This window comes from Leopardus geoffroyi, chromosome B2 (assembly GCF_018350155.1).
Source record: "Leopardus geoffroyi isolate Oge1 chromosome B2, O.geoffroyi_Oge1_pat1.0, whole genome shotgun sequence".
Lineage (NCBI taxonomy): Eukaryota > Metazoa > Chordata > Mammalia > Carnivora > Felidae > Leopardus > Leopardus geoffroyi.
The window spans coordinates 115,796,311-115,818,611 of NC_059332.1; the positions used below are offsets into that span (position 1 = coordinate 115,796,311).

Sequence of the window (22,301 nt, forward strand, 5' to 3'; positions counted from 1 at the left end):
TCCAAACTGAGAAGTAAATGGCAATGAGAAAAGGAGAAAGGACCCTTTGCAGCATCACAAAGGCAGCACACTGACAATTCTGAGAGGCTAGGAACCCAGCAAAAAGAACTCTCAACATGAACAAGGAGCTTCCTGCTGCCAACCAATAGGGCACTGCTGGCTGTATAGTGAGTGAATGCCATTCACTAACTGGGATGCATTAAAACTGGCAAGTCCATTTGTGAACAAGTCACTTTATTTTCCAGATGTTGGGGCACAGAATGCCCTTTTATGGCAGAGGAAACTTACTTGGCGCACGTGACACAGAACTTGGAACCACTGGTACATAAAGCAAATAAAGGATTAGAAGCCACCCAGGTGTAGGAGATTAAGGACTTAACAGGCAGACGGGGGAGAAGAGCATCATCTGGACATCCTTCATCCTTTATAATAAGGGAAAGCTCCCCAGCGATCCCAGCAGAAAGAATAAGCTTAAATGAATAAAATTTAGCAATTCTGTTGACAAAGGCAGAATCCTTGAATAGACTTTTTTTTTTTTTTTTCTCATGCGAGTCTGTCTGCCAAAACCTGAATACCTTTCATAACAAATAAATCTCTCCCTACCAGAAAGGGAACTAAGTAACAAAAGTATGCCTTGCCCCCCACAGGTCATCATCCAACTTGTCGAACGTCACAACTTCAAGTGTCTAGTTTGGACAGATGGGGCTTGGATAGTGGAGTATGAGGAGGGTCGGCAAATGCAAAATCAAGGCCCCCCTTTCAGCTGCTCAGGTCAGTCTTAAAAGAATGACTTTAAAAAATCATGACTGCCCTCACACTGTTCTCTTAATTAGACTCTTCAGAGTAGGCCACACGCAGTTAGGAATCAAAATAAAACAAACAAATCCCTTGACCTGGATTTTAAAACCCCTCAATATTAGGATCCAGCCTAGTCAACGTAATCTATCACCCTGCCCAATTTCAAAACCCTGACTTCAGCCAGACCAGTGTGGCTGACCTCTCACACAGTAAGATCATTCTCATTTCTAAAAAGCTGAGGGCACTACCTATGCCTTATAACTGGGAAACCTAAACCCCCTTTTACTCCTGCCTTTGTTTACCCAGATCCAGCCCTGTTTCTCTCTGACCACAGGCCACATGTGTTGCTTCCTTCTTAGAGTTCCATTAATGGTATCATTTTCTTCACTCCATTGGACATTTAACTAAATAACAAGACAAGACAGCTGATATGGATGTTTCATCTCTTCAGAAGACTTGTTTTTTCCTATTATTCTATTACAGTATTTCCAAACATATATAAATTTAGAAATAATTGTGTAACAAATTCTCATTTAATCATCACCTACCACAAAAACTTATACACCCATGGCCAATCTCCTTGGTGAATTTTATATTCCCTAAACAAAAGTATGAAATTGTTTTCCTACTTGTTTGTTTTCTCCCCAAATTTAGACTTGTGCGAAGCATGTAGTAACAACTCAATAAATACTTGGTTGGTGGTGAAAATGAATTGAAATCCAGTCCATCAAAGTTCTGAGTTGCCCCTTAAGCATGAAGCTTACTTCATCCAATCAGTTCTTAGACAGACAAACCATAGAAACATTTATTTTGTAAAAGCAATATCAGAGAACGAGGGCTCACAGTCAGTTAAGCATCCAACTCTTGGTTTGGGCTCAGGTCATGATCTGGCGGTTCCTGAGTTTGAACCCTGGTCTCTGCACTGACAGTGTGGAGCCTGCTTGGGATTCTCTGTATCCCTCTCTCTCTGCCCCTCCAATGCTCTCTCGCTCTCTCTCTCTCAAAATAAATAAATAAACTTAAAAAAAAAACTTACAAAAAACGTATTAGCAAGTAATATTAAGAAAATGTCTGCTGAAAAACTGCATGAAAGTGAAAAAATTACAAACCTACTCTTATCCCATCACTTAATATTTCATCACCAAATCTAATTTTCTTTTGACACCAAGATTGGAAAGTCAGTATCATAAACAAATAGCCTGGCACACTAGAGAGATACTAGAATTTATCTTTAAGCGACCTAAGTCAATTCTAGCTAGCAACGTGACCTTAAACAAGCCACTTACATTATCCCTCAGTCTTATCACTAAAATAAAAATCTTTATACTTTTCCTAGGGACCTCATGTTATTGTGAGGCTGATTTTTTTTTTAATTTGTCAAACTGCTTTATGAAGTACAAAGCACCATGTAAATATTATACTGTCCTTATGGTATACCCAGTTCCCTTTCAAAGAGGATCTGTAGTCGACTTGGAGGCACAGGACACAAAACTATCTGAAATATTACAGGCTAAATGTCTAATTAGCAAGGGAAGTAACACAGATCTGAGGAGAACTGAAGTGTCTAGCAAAGGCTTCAAGGTAGCAAGGAAAGGAAGAAACAAAGGCTTTTCCGAAGGTAAATTGTGTGCAAATTCATACACACACACACACACACACACACACACACACACACACACACCTGCACGCACATGTGCACGCACCCAAATTGTCCAAAGCACAGCTAAAGCAGTTTGCAGTTCAGTGAAGCAGATGGTGCCAAACATATATATATATAATGGTAGAGAGATTGAAGCAGTTGACTGAAGCTAAATTATGAAGGACCTCAAATGAAGGCTAATCATTTTGACTTTCAAAGTCTGAGGAATGCAGTATCTGCAAATTAGTATCCCAAGAAAAGTAACTGATTTATAAAAGAGTCAGGAAAATGTTACCATGATCAAGAGGGAAAACAACCAGAGCTGTGACTGGAGAGTAAACACTGAAAACACGAAAGAAGAATATACATTTGGAACATGGATAACCTGACACTCAAAATGAGTAAGTAGGATCCCTTGATGACAATCTTCAAAAAGTGTTCAGACCCTTTCCCTTGGATTACAAACCTTCACATAACTAGAAGAAACTCTCTATCTCATCTTTAAAAAAGACCCCTTTGGGGGCGCCAGGGTGGCTCAGTCGACTGCATGTCCAATTCTTGATTTCAGCTCAGGTCATGATCTCAGAATTTCATGAGTTCAAGCCCCACGTGGGGCTCTGTGAGCCTGCTTGGTATTCTCATTGTCTCCCTCTCTTTCTGCCTCTCGCTCACTCACACTGTCTGTCTGTCTCTCTCTCTCAAAATAAATACATAAACTTTAAAAAAATGTTTAAAAAGTAATTAAAAATTAATAAAAAAAACACCTTTGACCCCTATGCTGGTCTCTGTCCCTCCACCATGCCAATCTCCTTCTAGATTTAGAGGCTTTGTTTAGCTGTTTTCTCTGTCTCTAACACATTTTTTTTCCTGATCTTTGTGCGCCTAGGTCCTTTTTGCCATTCCGATATCCAGGTAAAGGTCACCTTCTCAAACAACTAGTTCTTCCTGAACCACCTGATCCAAGGTGGTTTCCAAGACGGTAACTCTCATATTATTCTAATTATCTGCATAGTGCTTCTTGCATTCTAGTCTATTTCTCATTTATTTATTTGTGTATTCTCCCCACCCTCCTCTCATCCCAAGACTGGAACTCTCGGAGAACAGGAAATTTGAGAGTTCAGCACTGTATGTGCTCAGCAGCCAGACTAGTGCCTGGCACAGATTAGGTTACTTAGTAAATACTTGTCAAACTGATAGAGAATTGAGTTGTTCACAGCTGACCTTCACAGAGAAAGTCAAAGTTGTTGTCCCCAGGGTTACTCTGAGTTCTATATCTTCTTCAGCCTTCGATAGTCCACTTCCCTTATGCTGTGAGAGAATCCCAAATCTTTTCAATACTGTGTCTTTTTTATTTTGCCAGCTTTAGTTGGTGTCTTTCACTTGTAAATATGAACTTTCAATAGACCACTTTGCAGCTTTCATTACACCCTTTGAACCTCATCAAACACATGTATAAGGAGTAGACTAGTTATTTTCCCCTATTGCAGGGAAATAGTCACACAAAACAGTCATTCAAGAAGCATGGAGGTGTTGACCATGGGATGTGGAACTGAACAAAGGCCAAATGACATCTAATTTAAACCCTTATCCAATATATCAAATGGCCTGCACTCTATATTATAGGAACATAAAAAAATAAGACTTAATTCTTATGCAGCAAGTCACAGTACCTAATGTAATCGATATATTCAATAAACAAAATTATTTGATTATGTGTTTATTGTTCTGACAATCCCCCCTCCACCACAAGAAAGGGGGGAAAGCAGGAAAGAAAAAGAAGATGAAGAGCAATCAAAAAATAAGCAACAACAACAAAGAAATTCACCCTGGAATTTCTGGAGCTAAATGGACTTCATCCCTTTGTAAGCTTTATGTCACCAAAATTCACAACCAAACCAAAAGTGTTTCTTAATAAATATTAACACAAAGAATCACTGTATCTATTTCCAAATATTATATTTGTGCTATTGTTGCAAAACATCAGGATCTAAAGATGGTGTAAGTTGAACTAAACTTTCAGCTCTAGGTGCTAGAAATTTTCCATTCTTTATTATTTTATTGAATTATTACCTAGTATAAATTTATGACTTTGAACCTTATTTTTAAACACAAAATGAGAATTGATTTACTGCTTCCAGAAGAATTTACTGCTGAGCGGAATGATTTTTTAAAAGATCATTCAAAGAATTATAAGAATCTAAATCTCATCAGGGAATCCCAGTATAGTATGCAATGGTTATTTATATAACTAAATGCAGAAATAACATGTAGCAGCTAGTTTGATAATGACAGTTTTAAAAACACCTTTTGAAAATGAAAACAACTAAAATTAATCATAAATTTTCCACCAGATTACGTAAGTGGATATTTTAATTTACAGTACCCAAAGTTTGTTTCCCTTTACATTCCAACCTGTATTAGTAACACTGGAATAGATTCTATATAATATTATCTAAATGATGAGTTAGGAAACTGGTCTGCAAGACAAAGCAAATTTATGAGAAAACAATAGCAAAATCTCACTTAGTGGAGACTACAACAGGGGCAGCAAACTGAATTAATAATGTAGTCTGGGTTTTATAATTTGACAAATGGTAGTTTTGTTGTTGAATGAGGCTAGAAAGAGCCTGGAACTGGTTTAATCAAAATGATAAGTTTAGGAAAAAAAAATACTGGCTTATGTATGCAAGAGTTGTAAAAAAAAAGTTTATAAATTTTCTTTTAAATAAACTAAGTATTAACTTTGAAAAAAATTATCTAAAAGAATAGTAAGATAGATACAAACTATAACGATGCCTGACATTTCCCCTATCTTTCCTTCCTACCACACTTCTCGGTTGAAAAACTTCTACTAAAATAGATAATCAGGAGCACCTGGGTGGCAGGCACAGTCAGTTAAACATCTGACTCTTGATTTCAGCTCAGGTCATGATCTTGCGTTGGTAGGATCGAGCCCTGTACCCAGCTTTGCGTTGAGAGCACGGAGCCTGCTTGGGATTCTCTCTCTCTCTCTCTCTCTCTCTCTCTCTGCCCCTCCACGGTTTGTGCTCTCTCTCTCAAAATAAAAAAAATAAAATAAAATAGATAATTATATCCTTTTATTGTTCCATTATGTTCGAAAAATTGAAACAAATCTCCACAGCATAAAAGTTAAATTTTAAATAAAAACAATGGCACCGGGCTCCTCAGTGGCTCAGTCGGTTAAGTGTCAGACTTCAGCTTAAGTCATGATTTCACAGTTTGTGAGTTTGAGCCCCACGTTGGGCTCTGTGCTGACAGATCAGAGCCTGGAGCCTGCTTTGGTTTCTGTGTCTCCCTCTCTCTCTGCCCCTCCTCTGTTCACATTCTGTCTCTCTGTCTCTCAAAAATAAATAAACATTAAAAAAAATAATGTCACTCCGTTTTGTTTTTCCTGTGAAGAGCCATTATTTTGTTCACATACTCCACGAAGTTCAAAAAAAAAAAAAAAACTGTCTTTGAAATGGAAATGGACAAAGAGGTCACACAAAAATTCAAGTTGTACAGGAACTTGAAAGCCCCCCCAAAAAATCCAATTTACTATCAAAGTCAGCAGACCAAATAAATGAAGAATGGAATTTAAATTGTTGTGTATACTTTCCTTATACATGATGTGTGTTAATAAATGGTACAGCACTGTCAGAAACATCATTAAACAGATTAGAAGGAAAAACTTGCATTTTCTGTGTTTGGGTAGGAATCCTGCCCCACTACAGGGGCAGGATTTTCTTTAATCTTGGTACATGAAGACGAGCCCATTAAATGTAGGCTAAATAATTAATAAAGAGGTACGGAAAACAAGGAAGCAGAAACACGTTAATTTAGACTCAACAATCTGGGCTGAACGCAGGTGAATGAGCCAGCAAAGAGCTGGCATCCCTTCTCCTGCTCTTCAAAGCATCTGTCCTCCCCAGTCCCCTTGGATAAAACAAACTCCTAAAAAAAACAAAAAGTCATAAATTGAACAAACACTGCCCAACTCTCCTTACTGCTCATTATGTTTTCAATCCTCCATTAAAAGAGAAGTGAATTAATTTCATGGAAACAGTTCTCAAAAGAATTAGTGAAGGGGCACTTGACAGCTCGTGCTACTCAAAAAAAAAAAACAAAAAACAAAACAACAACAACAACAACAACAACAACAACAACAAAAAAAAAACAACAAAAAACCACGTTATGATTTAGTAGAATAACAAGAGACTTCTGTCATGTATTTGCGGTAATTATTGTGTAAACATTCAGGACTCTCTTCATTTGTTTACATTTATTTACAAACTGTAAGTTTCATCAATGAATCAATACAGGATCTAAAGGAAAAGTAAAGCAGACATTTTATAATAAAAGCAAATCACCATCAGGACACAGGGAGAGATCATCCTCACAGGCTTATAAGTTTTATGAAAACAATGACTATAATAACGTGGGAGGTTTTTTTCCAAACCCATTTGGAGTACTTTAAATGAAACAAATAGGAAATCATTAAGATTAAACATCAGCAGCAAAAGGCCTCTTTGTTAATAGCCTATCAAACAGAAGGTATTCAGACAGTGTAAAAATGAGCCAAAGTGCCTGTGTCAGGCAATTACTGTTGCCATAACTAGAATAAGCCTATCTAGTTGTGACTAAATTCAGAAGTCACTGATATGGCTAAGGTCCAAACTTTTAATAGCAAGATTAAATTACTAAAGAGGAAAAGGAGGAATAATTTTGACCACTAAGTAACCAGCAACTTAGTCCATGCATGAAGTAAGGAACCATTTGTTTAGCACTGGATCAAATACTAAATCAAACTTAAAGATGACAATTATCTAGCCTACTGTCTTAAACATGGTAGACACCCAACAATGATCTTGCCTTTCTTTCTACTCCCTCCAGTCATTGATTCATTGCCTTACAGCCCTATTTACATTGTCAAGTATATAGGTTTGCCTTCTCTGTACAACTGGACTGAGAAACAGTAATTGTTTCACTCACAGATAGATACAGTTACTTTTCATTCTACCATATGTCTCACATGTGCTATTTACAAAGGGTATTTTTGTAGGTGGGACTGACATAAAGCTCAAGAAAGATACATTAGGATACTCTGGCTGCATAGAATATTCATCTAAAAGTTGCTTAAAAATAGTTTATATTTTTAATATTATTGTTGTCATTAATTTTTGCCTGAGGTAGGATCCAGACTCCTTCCATACTTTGTTCTGTTACCCTCAGTTTGTCTCCTTCCTCGCAGTTGCAGGATACACGCAGGGCCATGCAGCCTACTCTCATGCAATAACATGTCTCTCTCTTTTTTTTTTTATCAGGAACAGACCTCTTTCCCAGAAATCCCCAGCAGACTGGCCTCATAACTCATTGGTCAGAGCTGTGTCATATGGCCACCCCTTCCCGCAAAGGAAGATAGGAGAGTAAGTAAGGTGGGAGAGAGTCCTGTCAATGTGCAAAAAAAGAGAGGAGAGTGAATACTGACTAGATAATATCAGCAATATTGTTATACAAGATGATAAGCCAGGTCATTTATAATGCTTGTAAATAAAGAGGTTCTAGATGTAATATATATCTAATGCTATGGACTTAATTGTGTCATTCGCCAAACCCCCTTTCATGTTGAAGCCCAAATCCTTAATGTCACTGTATTTGTACAGATAGGGCTTTTGGGAGTTAATTAAGGTTAAATAAGGTCATAAGGGACCCTAATCTGATAGGACTGGTGCCTTTACAGGAAGGGAAAGAAAAGCTATCTCTCTCTTTCCAACATGTGAGGACATAGTGAGAAGGTGGCCATCTACAAGCCGGGAGGGGAGCTCTCACCAAGAGCCAAAGAAGCCAGCACCTTGATATTTAGACTTCCCAGAATAAGAGAAATAAATTTCTGTTGCTTAAGCCGCCCAGTCTGTAGTACTTCGTTATGACAGCCAAGCAAACTAATACATCTAGGAAAGAAAAATCTTGCCACCCTTCTTTCTTCAGTGGGACTGTACATGGTTGAATGAGTATAAGTATAAACTGGAAACATTCCAAGAGCTCTTTCCCTCACTCTTTGAATGGATGGTTCATGAGCATGCTCCTACTTCAGCCCCATCCCCAAAGATCAATCTTTTAGAGACTTTTTATTTAAGTAAACAGTCACTTGGTTTAATTCCTAATCTTCTTAGATCCAAAGTCAGCAGTATCTCTAGAGTGTAACAATCATTCTATTGCCAAAATATCAGCACAATACATGTTAACATAAAGCTTTAAAAAGGAGACAAAAAACCAGAAAATCCCATGCCTGTCCAGTTCTTACATTTTTTTCAAGCCAACAGAAAATGTTAAGAAGAAAATGGGTTACAAAAGTTCAGTGTTTGTTTCTCAGCAAATTAGGGAGCAAAAAAGAAGAAAAAAAGACACATTCTGCTATATTATCACTTTCCAATTTCTGACCAAACCCCTATAGTTTTCATCACGCATCATTTTTGTGATTAATGATGTGCACCCAGTTAATGGAAAACAGCAGATTAGGTTTCCACTAATAGTGTTGGAAGTTATGTCTGTCTGCTTCATTTGGTAACAACCTCACTGTTCAGTAAGAAACTAATGGATGTAATACCAGAGCAGAACTGAATTTTATGCATACAAGACAGGTCAGATTTCCAGACTGGAAAAAATTACACTTTTAGAGGCGTGCTGATCTTCAGTTGAAATTTAACACTGAGATAATGCTTCATAATGTTTTGGGTGTTTTTTCTTTCTTTTTACTTCTATTTAGTGATCAATTTGAAATCTTACAGCACTCAGTTGAGGCCTATAAACATAGGTAGAATTAGCAACTTGTAACCACAGCAAATTAAAAAAATATATAATATGAAACTTTGTATAATTAGTACACTGAGCCGAAAAGACATTTATTGCTCTGAAGACACAGGTAAGAAAAAGTTCCTTATATATGAGTATATCACTGCAATGCTTATATCATAAGCAAAATTATGTTTGCCTGTTCACTTTCACTATATAAAGTATTGGCTCCAAATAACTGCAGTTTAAGAAACACAATGTGGTACAGTGAAAAGCATACTAATCTAAAAATACAGGAATCAAGAGACAAGGATTAAAGTCCCATTTATGCCTCAAATTACTTTGGAAACAAACCTATCTTTTGTTTTTATTTTCCCCACTATATTTTACATTTATCTCTCTTAAGTCATTTAACAAATACTATATTGTCTCAAGTTTTATCTCTGTGTATTTCACATTTCCCATCTGGACTAGGCCCCTTAAGGACAGACCCCACATCTGATTTACATTTTTATTTCCTCTAGTCCCCAGCTAGAATGTAAGCTTCCGGAGAAAAGGGACTTTGCCTGTATGTCCCCAGGGGTTAGCATGGTGTGACCTCATGTTAATAAGCTGTCAAATAAGTAGACATTTTAATAAAAACAAAACATGAAAAGAATAACACTAAGGAGGAGGAATGAATTGGCAGAGCACAGAGACTTCTTAAGGCAGTGAAAATCCTCTGCATGATGCTACAGTGACAGATACGTGTCATTATACACTTGTCTAAACTCCTAGAATGTATGGCACCAGGAGTGAACCCTAAAATAAAATTAACAATGGACTTTGAGTGATTACTTCGTGTCAGTATGGGTTTAGCCACTGAAGTGAGTGTACCACTCTGGTGGGGGATGGTGAGAAGGGGGGAAGCTATGGCATGTGTGGGGACAAGGGGTATATGAGAAATATCTGTACCTTCCTCTCTTAAAAAAATTAAGTCTTGAGAAAAGAAAAAGAAAAAGAAGAAAAGGAAAAAGAAAAAGGAAAAGAAAAAGAAAAAGAGCACGCTTTCAAAACAGAAGAAAATGCTGGGCACATATGAAATCCAATATAGAGCTCACAAAGGTTTCATTTACCCATCATGTTTATCTATCTTTTGGCAAACACATACTCTGTGTCAGACACTTTCCTATATATATAATATATATTGTATATATTCACTCACCTAATACAGCAACCTAATAAATAGATAGGTATTGTTGTCATCCTCATGTTTCAGAGAAGGAAATTATAGCCAAAGAAATTAAGGAATAGATTTAAGGCTGTACAACTGCTAAGGCACAGAGTCAAGATTCACCCAGGAAGAACTGGCTCCAAAGTCTATGAGCCTATACTGATCTTTGAGGTAACCAAAATTCATAATTTCACCTTTATTTCATAATTTCATATGTATAATTTATTTTTCCTTTCTCAAATAAGAGTTCGTGTTTCTTAGGGTTAAAACCTGGTATCTTCTCATTATTAAATAGTCCACAGCATAATCAATCTCCTGTTCAGGCATCTTCTATGTAGGCGTCTGGCAATATGGAATTTCTAGGAAGGGGAAATCACACGGAAGACATACTACGTCTGTTTCAGATTTTTACTTCAACAGAAAAAAGGAAAAGAGAAGGGCCAGCTTGTAGAGAGGTTTTTTTGTTTGTTTGTTTTACCTCACTTCCAGGAGTATGATTTTTATATAAATATTATCCTATACTAATTAAGGTAGTAGCATTCTGGAGCAATTTTCTTTTTGATTGTCGTTGATGAAGTTGATGATAAGGAGTATATTGGAGGGATAATCAGATAGCGAATGGATTAGGCCAATAAGAGATAGGATTCTCCACTAGAAATATAAAAGAAAAGGGAATTTTAAAAATCAGAAGGTTAAAAACTTCCTCTTTAAGAAGTTCTGGAAAGTGTAAAATGAAGTTTAATAAACTGTGGCATGAGGAAGAACAGTTTCTATGCATATCATAACTCTACTCAATCTAGAGTCTAGGGAAAAAATATATATATGCAGTGTTTCTTTAAGAATTAAAAAGTAGGTAGGCTTGCAACATAGCACAATGCAATGGCTACATTTTAATTTTTAAAAATCCAAAAAGATTCTACATTAAGCAATAATCAAAAGTTTTTCATGCTATTTCCTAATAGCAAAAATGCTACATAAAGAGTTTACGTTGTGCTGGTTGTTTCTAATAACCTAGTGTACAGGTATAACTAGGTATCTAAATGACAGAATCAATGAAATCATCAATCAAGTAATTTATTGAGCACTAAGCACATGAATAAAAATTATTCTACTCTGTTTTTTGCTGTCATTGATTGTGAAGTTTTGCAGGTTAAGGAAAACAGATGTGGAAGAAACATAATCACTTAAGTAGTGATCTATTGCTCAAATTTCAATCTGCAAGAAAGAAGCGTTTACCTATAAGTTCCAAGTTATGTAGTAGTAATCTTTTTCTCTGACAAGAGCTCTCCAGAAAGATCTCACTGGCCAGGCTGGAACTTCCACAGGCACTTTTTGCATAGCTTGCTTAAAATAACCTAAGGAGCTTTGTCATGCAAAGAAGACTGAACAAAAGAAGCATCCAGTTCTCGATTGTATAACTCCACATTAAAATTAACCTTGCAGAAATGGTGCCATAAGAAAATGTTACCAGTATCAATGACTCAAAGGCAGATCTTGCAAAAAATAAGAAAAGGTAGTTATATGTATACTATTTCTCAGTTCTGAAGGAACATTAGCATGATACCTAGATATATTATTTGTTGGATTTATCAAAATCCACTTTTATGTTTTCCTTTAAAGATATAACTAACAATTTGATTCCTTAGAGAACAATCTATATAGATAGCAAATAGCAAACGCTGTTGAATACAGGCTGTCTGACTCCAGAAACCAAATTTTTGACAATTTCACTAATTTGTTATTTGGGCTTAAATTTATTTTAAGAAGGCTGAATCCGTTGACAGTTCTATTAGGTTAAATCAGCTTTTTCTTTTCAGTGTTAAGCTCCAATGACAGTTTCTAGTGAAGTCAGTGTAATGACAATGCGTTGTGAAGGTGACCCAGCCAATGATGACCCACTGTTATCAGAGATGAGCCCACTGATCTTGCTGCTAGTGAGTTAGCATCAATTTCATACACTTTCAGCCACGCACCTCCCAAATGCAGTCCTCCCAGAGCTATGGGCCCTGGAAAAGCAGACAGCTCTCCTAGACCAAAGAACAACATCCTTCAGTTCAGGAATAACGGAATCAACTAGTACCTGATGGAAATCCATTGAAATTCCAATAAACACATAAATTTGAACAAAGAACCTTACCTGTGGAACCATACCTAGGAAGTAAGAGGCTTTTTAATAAAATAGAAAAATCAACACATGACAAAGCAATTAAAACAAGGTATTGTGTTCCCTCCCCCAGGAATAAAGACAAGTTTAACCTGAATGTTTAACCTGAATTTAAAAATGTTCATTTTTAAAAAGCAGAAATGAAACTGTTCTTAGCTTATAAATGACTCACGGATCAAAATAAAATATACTATCTATCTATATGTATATATGTATATCTATATGTAGATAAGTTTAGAAGTTTAAATCTAAAGACCTAACACAAAAATAAACTTTCAAGAGTTGGTTTTCTGTATCCAGGGGCAGTTCCCCAGCTATTGAAAGTATAGGGTTCTCATGAAACTTTTCATAAACCTAAACAGGATAAAGTGAAGAAGCCATTACCACTAATTTATATGGAAAAATTTTTGAGTGTTCCCAGACCCAAAAATAATCTCTTAGCCTTTTCAGATACCTTCGGACACATCTTGCTAACAGATGCACTAAATAAATTCAGATAAAGAACAGATGCTCACAGACACAGTTCAAAGATATGGTGGCTTGATGCTAAGATGCTAGGAAGGAGCTTGGTGGGGCCCTCACGCAGCTGGACGGTGTGCTGCTTCCATAATGGCTAGCTGCAAAAACAAAGTCTGAGTGCTATTTTAAAAATTTTTTTTCAACGTTTATTCATTTTTGGGACAGAGAGAGACAGAGCATGAACGGGGGAGGGGCAGAGAGAGAGGGAGACACAGAATCGGAAACAGGCTCCAGGCTCTGAGCCATCAGCCCAGAGCCTGACGCGGGGCTCGAACTCACGGACCGCGAGATCGTGACCTGGCTGAAGTCGGACGCCTAACCGACTGCGCCACCCAGGCGCCCCTGAGTGCTATTTTAATTTTTCATCTTTTTTCATAAAAGCAGAAATCTAGGGCACCTGGGTTGCTCAGTCAGTTAAGTGTCTAACTACAGATTTCAGCTCAGGTCATGATCTCCTAGTCCTGAGATTGAGAGACTGAGCTCTATATGGGGCTCCACACTAAGCGTAGATCCTGATTACAATTCTCTCTTTTTCCTTCTGCCCCTTCCTTGCTCATGTGTGTGCCCACACTCTACCTCTCAAAAAAATAAATAAAAATAAACAAAAAATATTTAATAAAAATAGGGCGTCTGGGTGGTTTAGTTGGTTAAGTGTCTGACTCTTGATTTCAGGTTATGATCTCACCATTGATGAGAAGGAGCCCTGCATCAGCCTCCATGATGACAGTGTGGAGCCTGCTTGGGATTCTCTCTCTCCCTCTTGCTCTCTGCCCCTCCCCCACTCACACTTTCTCCTTCTCTCTCTCAAAAATAAAATAAACTTTAAAAAGTAAAAATAATAAAAAAATAAAAATAAGCCACTCCTGTTCTTTTTTTTTTTTTTTTTTTAAGGCAGAAATCCTCTTTGGATTTCTTTTGGTTATCATAATGGTTTACTAAAACTCTACTTTAGTAAAAACAAGGTGGCATAAGGCAATGTTTCAAAAAGTAGGGGAAATCTACTGAACCTAATGGAGAAGATTACCGAACAACTCTCCAAACTGGTAAATGATCTTTTTTTGTTAAACCATATAAAATCAGCCTCACAACACATGAAGTAGATATTGATATCATTTGTTACCTGGTTTAATCATAATTAAATTAAGTATTTCTGGCAGGAAAAAAAAAAAACAAAGACATGTGGACTTTTCTTTTTTTTGTTTGCTTATTTTTAAACTCCATGTAATTGACAAAAATGTAAACAATTATTCAAAATGCCTCCTCCTTAGATGACATAATTCATGAAACACTATTTTATGTATTTTCTTAAATGTTGTTGTCAGGAAGTCAGCAAACCAATCCAGTTTGAATAGTGCACTCAAATCAAAAAGACTTTTTCTTCCTGAACAGACACATGGAAGTATGTGTTAATAAGTAGTTCGCTGCCAAACAACCAACACATTTTGACACTAAAACTACGTTCTTTTTCTGTATGTGGAAATGTTCTCTCTACTTTGAAGGTTTTGTGCCAATGTATTTCAATATTTCCTCAAGAATAGGGCTAGAGGAGGGCGAAAGAGATCATCTCTTATTCCAATGAGCTAGTGCTTTTCTCTAAGTATTACATACACAGTGAGAGCCAATGACATTAAAGCATAAACCAGGAAAGGTCAGATGATTACCTGATATTCATTGGGCCAAAAGGTGCTCACTGCTAGCTCAGCCCGAAGCCAATCTCTACCCGTGAATCCAGTCACATTCCAAATTGGATTGGCAAGAGGTCCTTTATTCACCCTAACTAATATGTTCAAAGTGCCAGGATTCAACCCCTTCTGGCTATATAACAGGTAACTGAAATCAATACAGTGAGTGTCGTTCTCCTTCATTGTAGGCAGCTGAAGTCGGGCTTTTTCTCCAGGGTCATGATCTGAAGAGTCCACTATCATATAGGAACCTGAAATGACATTACATATAATAAAGCTAAATAGACATGTAAGCAAAAAGGAATATCTAATAACAGAAGAAATACTAAAAATAATACCAATCCATTTTGAGCATTAAATTTAAGTCAGAAAGACTGGCTTCCAGAATGGATCCATAGAAAGATATCAAACAAGTAAGTAGGTGAATTCAATTTTTAGTAACAGACAATGTTCAAAGTACATAATATGCATTAATTCATTACTCTGAAACAGCCTGTTCATAAATTACTAAACTGAGGTACATTTAGTAGCTTATTCAAAATCAAATAGACTAGGTAGAGCCTGATTCAAATCCAGATCCCACCGTAAAAGTCTCTAGTCTTACTAAAAAAGATCTTTTATTACTAAACAAGCAAATGAACAAGAGGAATACCTTACTGGCCTGGTTTACATAGGGGGTACAGGCTTCCTTCTCCCTATCATAATACCATTGCAAAGAGATGGGTTAACTTAGAGTGCAGACAAAATCATTTCTGATTGCAGATTCCCAGATCATCATTTATAAAAGTGGGGTTTTTGCAACGTACTAACCACATTGAACTTAAGTTCAGGGAAAAAGGATACTTTGCAGTGTAAATCTGAGGACAGAAGTTGAAAATGTCAAATGTTTAGATCTGAGAATCTGACACATAGTGGATTTGCTTACTTGGAGCCTTGCCCACCAAGCATTCAGCTAATCACCATTGCTCTTGGCCCCAATTCTGCCATAGTCCCTGCTCCCTAGAGCAGAAAGAAACCTGGCTTGAAAATACTAGTCTAAGTCCATTACCTTTAATTTAATAAATGTTTATTGGTTGTCTGTAGCAGGGAGGTACAGGGCATAAGGAGCCCCAACATCACAGTTCCCCCCTCAAAAACAGTCTTAGCACTAAGTACAAAAATGGGTCTTATACATCAGCTGCTGCTACTAGTAATCCAAGGACCTCTGCAGAAAAACCACCAGTTTTTTTTTTCATGTCACTGTGGATTTTAACAATTATACCTATCACCAAAATGGAAATATACCTATTTGTCACACTTCAGGTAGAACACAAATGTTGTCATAATTTTTCCCCTAGGATTTCATTTTAACCAGAACGTATTAGGTGTAGTGTTACAGAATCCAGTATTAAAAGGATGACACTTGGACCTTTCTTCCTGACCAATCAACCCTGTTTCCTCTCCTAAAATACAGTAATTTTTACATAACACACCAAATACTCATTGACTACCAGTCTAACTAGTTCAATTAACTCCAAAAGCAAGTTCAAATCATGGTAGGTAAGAGGACTTTTTACTCCCTAAGAAACCAAAATTTCAAATCTGACCAATTGCCATTCTAGAGTTCAGAACTCTTGTAAAGATTTCACATGATGACACTATCAGTTATCAGGCAAAGTATGGAATAAGCTTACGCTAGTGACAGTAACTGACATTACTTTCACTACATTTTTGTCAGTTTTCATTTTCTTTCATAACCTGGAAATCCTTTTAATTTTTCGTCCTGATTCTCACAGATTGCATGCACATTAACAGAATAAATTGGTCATGTATATTTTTGGAGAAATTATGTCCTTTTTTTTTTTTTTTTTTTTTGAACAGGATATCCTGGATCCCAACCCAATTTATATAAGCAGGATGTTTCTATTCTTGGTTATACTCACATTCTGAGGTCCATGCCTGATCTGCCAAGATGTCTTTCAGATTCACCATAAGCAGAGCAGACTACTAATCACTTTTAACTAAAACCAGGCATGAGATCTTAGATAAGTTATTTAATGTTTTGGGGCTTCAGCTTCTTCACAAACATGTGACCTACTTCTCCAATGCTAGATCAGTTTTGTTTTTTTTTTTTTCCCCAGTGACATATGATGGCAGTAGTAGATTTAAATTATTTTTACAAGTCTTCATCAATTATGCTTCCTGATTGTCAATTTCTTTTTTTATTAAAAAAAATTTTTTTTAAGTTTATTTATTTTTGACAGAGACAGAGTACGAGCATGAGCTGGGGAGGTGCAGATAGAGAGAGAGGGAGACACAGAATCCAAAGCAGGCTCCAGGCTCCGAGCTGTCAGCACAAAGCTTGATGCAGGGCTCAAACTCACCAACCGTGAGATCATGACCTGGGCCCAAGTTGGACGCTTAACCGACTGAGCCACCCAGGCACCCCTGATTGTCAATTTCAAAGTAGCACTCTCTAAATGACTTACAGGGTTTCAAATCATTATTTCCTTCCATTATAAAATAAGCTTTGGCATAAAATATGCTTTGTCATCCATCTTAATTACATAGTGTGATATTTACCATTAAGACCATTTAGCAATTTTTACCCAGCTGCACTTTTAAGCTATGATAATGTTCTTATTAAGGAACTGGGATGAGCACAGTGTATTAATTTATAGGAATTACCAATTGATCATTAGAAAAGACAAAAGTCACAAAATAAAAGTTTGCTCAAACTATTCAAGCATTTCAAGACAAGTTAGTTTTTTTTCCAGTGCTGATATTTCATTTCCATAGAATGTTCTTGCTAAATGGGCTTCTTACAATGCTACCTGACTACTGCTACATTTTCCGAGTGTTATGAAATAATATGCGTTTATTGCACAGTTCCAGAAAGGAAGAAGCAAGCAATGACACCAAAAAGCCAATCAAATACTTCTGCCAAGTGATTTCATACAGTGGCAATTTACCCAGCAGGTACCATGGAGGTAACTGCCTATTTGACATAAGAGTTACTTCCAACATCCCAAACATATAGAACACAATGCTATTCTTATCAACTCCTAAAAATTACTTCTACAGTCTCCCAGAATAACTGGCTACAACACTTAGCTTCAGAATATTCTATAACATGCGTTTTCCTCATTCTTTATGTCCTAATTTAAGCTTATTTACTATAGTTCTGTCACCAGCTAACTAATCCCTCAGGTTTCTAATAAGCATTCAGTTCTATTTAGTTGTGATTTAACTATCTCCAGACTTAATAATGAAACATCTGTGTCATACATATATTATGTACTAAATTTTAATTGATGTAATTTCTTTAACATGGCCTTACAAATATTCCTTACATTCTCTTGAGCAATGGAATTCTCAAATATATCATTTAAGACATAAAAGAAAAACTAAGCTTATAATAAATTTTTTTAAGTGTAACTTTTTTGGAGAGCATTTTGACAATGAGAATCAAAAACCTTAAAAGCGATAGATCCCCTCTGCTGGTGATGACAAATAGAAGAATGTAAATTAGATAAACAATTTGTTTATATACAAAGATGTAGTTTTTAAAAAAAAAGATATCTATCTCATCATTATATTATTTAAAAAAGAAAAAAACGGGCGCCTCACTGGCTCAGTCAGTAGAGCACACGACTCTTGACGCACGTTGGGTATGGACATTAGTTGAAAAAATCTTTAAAAAACTTAAAATAAAAAATACAATAGAGAAAACAAAAGTATTTTAAACATCCAATAACAGGCAATTTGTAAAATTATGGTAAATCAGTTTGATGAATAATTATGAAGTAATTAAAAACAAATTACTAAAACCACTTGATGGAAGATGTTCACAATATGCTAAGTAAAATAGTCAATTATAAAACATTATAATCATTTAAAATATATATATATGTAAAATAAATACAACTGTGTATGTGTATGTGTTCATTTATGTACACATAAACATGCACATATGACTGGAACAAAAGAAAATATAGCAAGTAGTTAACTATATTGTCAAGGGGAGCTATAAATGTCTTCTGTTTTCTTGTTTTTATGTACATTCACTGAATGTTCTATAATGAACATGCATTAGACTTGTACTTTACAAAAAGAGAGAGAGACTATGTGAATACTATCTTACCTAAGTAACATCAAATAAACAATGAGAAATATTTAGGAAACAAACATAGGTATTTGCCTTTCAAAAATAAATCCTATTTGCATCCTACAGATTAACAGCACCTTGGCTTTCAAGAAAACACAATACAAATATCAGAAACTTCTTACTTCAATTCATTAAAGGAGGGCAGTGAGTACTTAGACTAAATGCAGTCTTTACTTAAAAGAATAACCAAAAAAAAAAAAAAAGTCCCATTTTCCTAAATGCCATAGTCTAATATCTAGATGAATAAATAATGCGCTATGAATTTTATATATTAATGAAAATTTTATCTTTGAGATACACTTCCAGGAATAGGATTAACTGAGAAAAATATAATAAATGATAAATAGGTTTCCATACTTCATCCAGAACTCCATTATATCCTTTAGTAGACTAACATAATATTTTATTAAGTCAATTCTTATTCAAAATCCAGTGAATGTGCCCTATTAATTAAACTGAGAGAGGCGCGCATGGGTGGGTCAGTCAGTTGAGAATCTGACTTCGGCTCAGGTCATGACCTCGCAGTTCATGAATTTGAGCCCTGCGTCGGGCTCTGTGCTGACAGCTCAGAGCCTGGATCCTGCTTCAGATTCTCTATCTCCCTCTCTCTCTCTCTGCCCCTCCCCCTGCTCAGGCTCTGTCTCTGTCTCTCAAAAATAAATAAAATGTTAAAAAAAATTTTTTTAAAGAGTTTTAAACTGAGAGGGAAATGTCCACTTCTCTGGTTGGTACTGACAACCTTCCATGAACTTGCCCCCAAGTACCTTTGCCAATTTACCTCCTACAACTTCTCACCAGGTACCTTCTCCAATCTGACAGAACTCTCACTATTTTCTCCCCATACCATGCTAGTTTCCTTCTCCAGAAGAAGAAGGCTCATGCCTCTGTAAGAAAGCCTCCCCTCCTCCCAATCCCTTGCCAATTCTTGCCCATTGACCTTCCTCAGCCCCCAGTGCATGTTTAGCTTTTCCTGTCTTGAAGCTTTCTGATACACGGTCTGCCTTTCTAGTTGTGGCCCTTAATTATGAACTACGTTTGTACAAATTTTAAATAATTTATATGGGTATTGTTTATCTCCCTCAGATGAGGGATAGAAAGCTAATTTATTCAGAGTCCCATCAGAAGAGAGAAGCCACATAGAAAATGTAAACAGCAAAAGTATACGATAACAAGTATAAACTGTTATACTTCGTAGATGCAGAAACCCTAAAGGTGTAAAGAGAAGCCTAAAGAGTAACCACAATACTCAAGGAAGGAAAAAAATGTGGAAAGGGGCGGGGGCTTGCTCAGAATCAGATCCCCTTAAAGAAGACGTAATTTTGCAGCATAATGGATGGCGAAGAAGTTTACCGGGTCACTCAGGCCAGAGCTAGAACCCAAGCAGGACACACTCCCATGCATCAGGGTGGCATGAGGTCGGGGGTGTGCTGTGTGCATGTTGGGAGGGCCACAGCAAGGTCACCAGGCCAGGGCTGGGGCCACAAGCACACAGAGACTGCGTGCCCTGTGCACATCACAGGGAAACTGCCAGCTATTCAGTATTAGCATGAAAAAAACAAAAATAGAAGCACAATTCAAACAAGAGTTAAAACACCTTCCTGCTAAAATCCCTTCGGGACCGGCTACCAACAAACTACCAAACGCTTGTGTGACAAACTACATAGAGCAACACTGCACTAGCTATTAAGGAGAAATGCTTAAGTGGTCAAGCTCCACTATCACAGCGCAGATATTAAAGGGTAGATTCAGAGCTGCAAAAGCAACAAATTGCAAATGGGCAGAGTATCGAACAAGGGCCTTATGTGTAGTAGAAGTTCAATAAATACTTGCTAGTAGGTTATTTGGATGAATGAATAAAGGAGAGGGAGACACAGACCAGCTCCCAAAATATAACAACATATAACTGCTGAGACAGGACCAGTTTTACCTTTATGTGAGAGAAATTATCAGAAGATGTCAAAACAGCAGCAAAATGAAACAAACAATTGAAACTAGTTTATGCTGTTTCCAGACAGAATCATTTGATGAAAGAGTATAATGTTTTGGAAGGACGCACTTAACATTTTTATGAGAACCACTCTTGTGCATATGAAAAACTCTCAAATAAAACAAAGGTCCTCAAATGTTTTAGTCTCGGGACCCCTTTTACACTCTTAAAAATTATTCAGGACATCAAAAAGCTTTTGTTTCTGTGAGCTCTACCTATCAATATTGACCATATGAGAAATTCAAATTACGAAGTCTCAAGAAAGATTATTAATTCTTTTAGGATTAACAATAACAAATCCCTTATATGTTAACCTACATAACATGTTTTTATGAAAATTACTGTATTTTTAAAAACAAAAAATAGTATGTAGGGACCGCTGTTTTACATTTTTGCAAATCTCCTTCCTGTCTGACTTAATAGAAGACAGCTTCAGGGGCGCCTGGGTGGCGCAGTCGGTTAGGCGTCCGACTTCAGCCAGGTCACGATCTCGCGGTCCGTGAGTTCGAGCCCCGCATCAGGCTCTGGGCTGATGGCTCAGAGCCTGGAGCCTGTTTCCGATTCTGTGTCTCCCTCTCTCTCTGCCCCTCCCCCGTTCATGCTCTGTCTCTCTCTGTCCCAAAAATGAATAAACGTTGAAAAAAAAAAATTAAAAAAAAAAAAAGAAGACAGCTTCATTCTTGTTTTTAATTCTCCATTCAATCTGTTGTAATATCAGTTATCATGTAGCTTCTGGGAAATTCTACCATACACTCATGAGAAAACGAGAGACAAAAAAAGGGAAAACAATATCTTAGTGCTATTATGCCAATAGTTTTGAGCATGTTGATCCATAAAAGGGTCTTAGGGACCCTGGACCCATGCAGAGAGACAATATATATTAATATACACAATTCTTTTTATCTTTATGCTCTAAAGAGAATATTATCAGTGCTTTTATTTATATTGAGTCTACTTCACTCATCCAGTCTCTTCAGGGTATAAAGATGTACTAAATGAAATGAAAGTTTTTCCTGGAATGATAGATGGCTGGAGAATGAAAATCAAAAATGCTGAATTTTTGTACACCAATATAAAGGGTGTATTAGTCAGGTGTCATCAGAGAAACACAACCAACAGGACACGCGCACACACATACACACACACACACACACACACACACACAGATTACATGGAATTGGTTCACATGATTATGCAGGCTAAGTTATCCAGACCAACGATAACCAAGGACATAGTTCCAGTTGAAGTCCAAAGTCTTAATATTCTACCCTAATAAGAATTGTTGTGTGTTCTGAAGACCATTCTGAATAGCTACCAAAGCACCAGCACAATGTACAAAAGTTCTTTCTTGGCACGGAGT

General features: G+C 36.7%; 1 protein-coding gene across 12 annotated transcripts in view; it reads right to left on the reverse strand.

Moving 5' to 3' along the window:
• The window catches only part of PTPRK (protein tyrosine phosphatase receptor type K), a 557,136-nt gene that overhangs the window by 334,233 nt on the left and 200,602 nt on the right, over positions 1-22,301 (reverse strand). For all 12 annotated transcript variants that reach the window (XM_045499524.1, XM_045499525.1, XM_045499522.1 and 9 more), the window contains exon 3: positions 14,787-15,058. In XM_045499524.1, the coding sequence (XP_045355480.1) occupies positions 14,787-15,058 (272 nt within the window). The remainder of the gene's footprint in view (positions 1-14,786; positions 15,059-22,301) is intronic.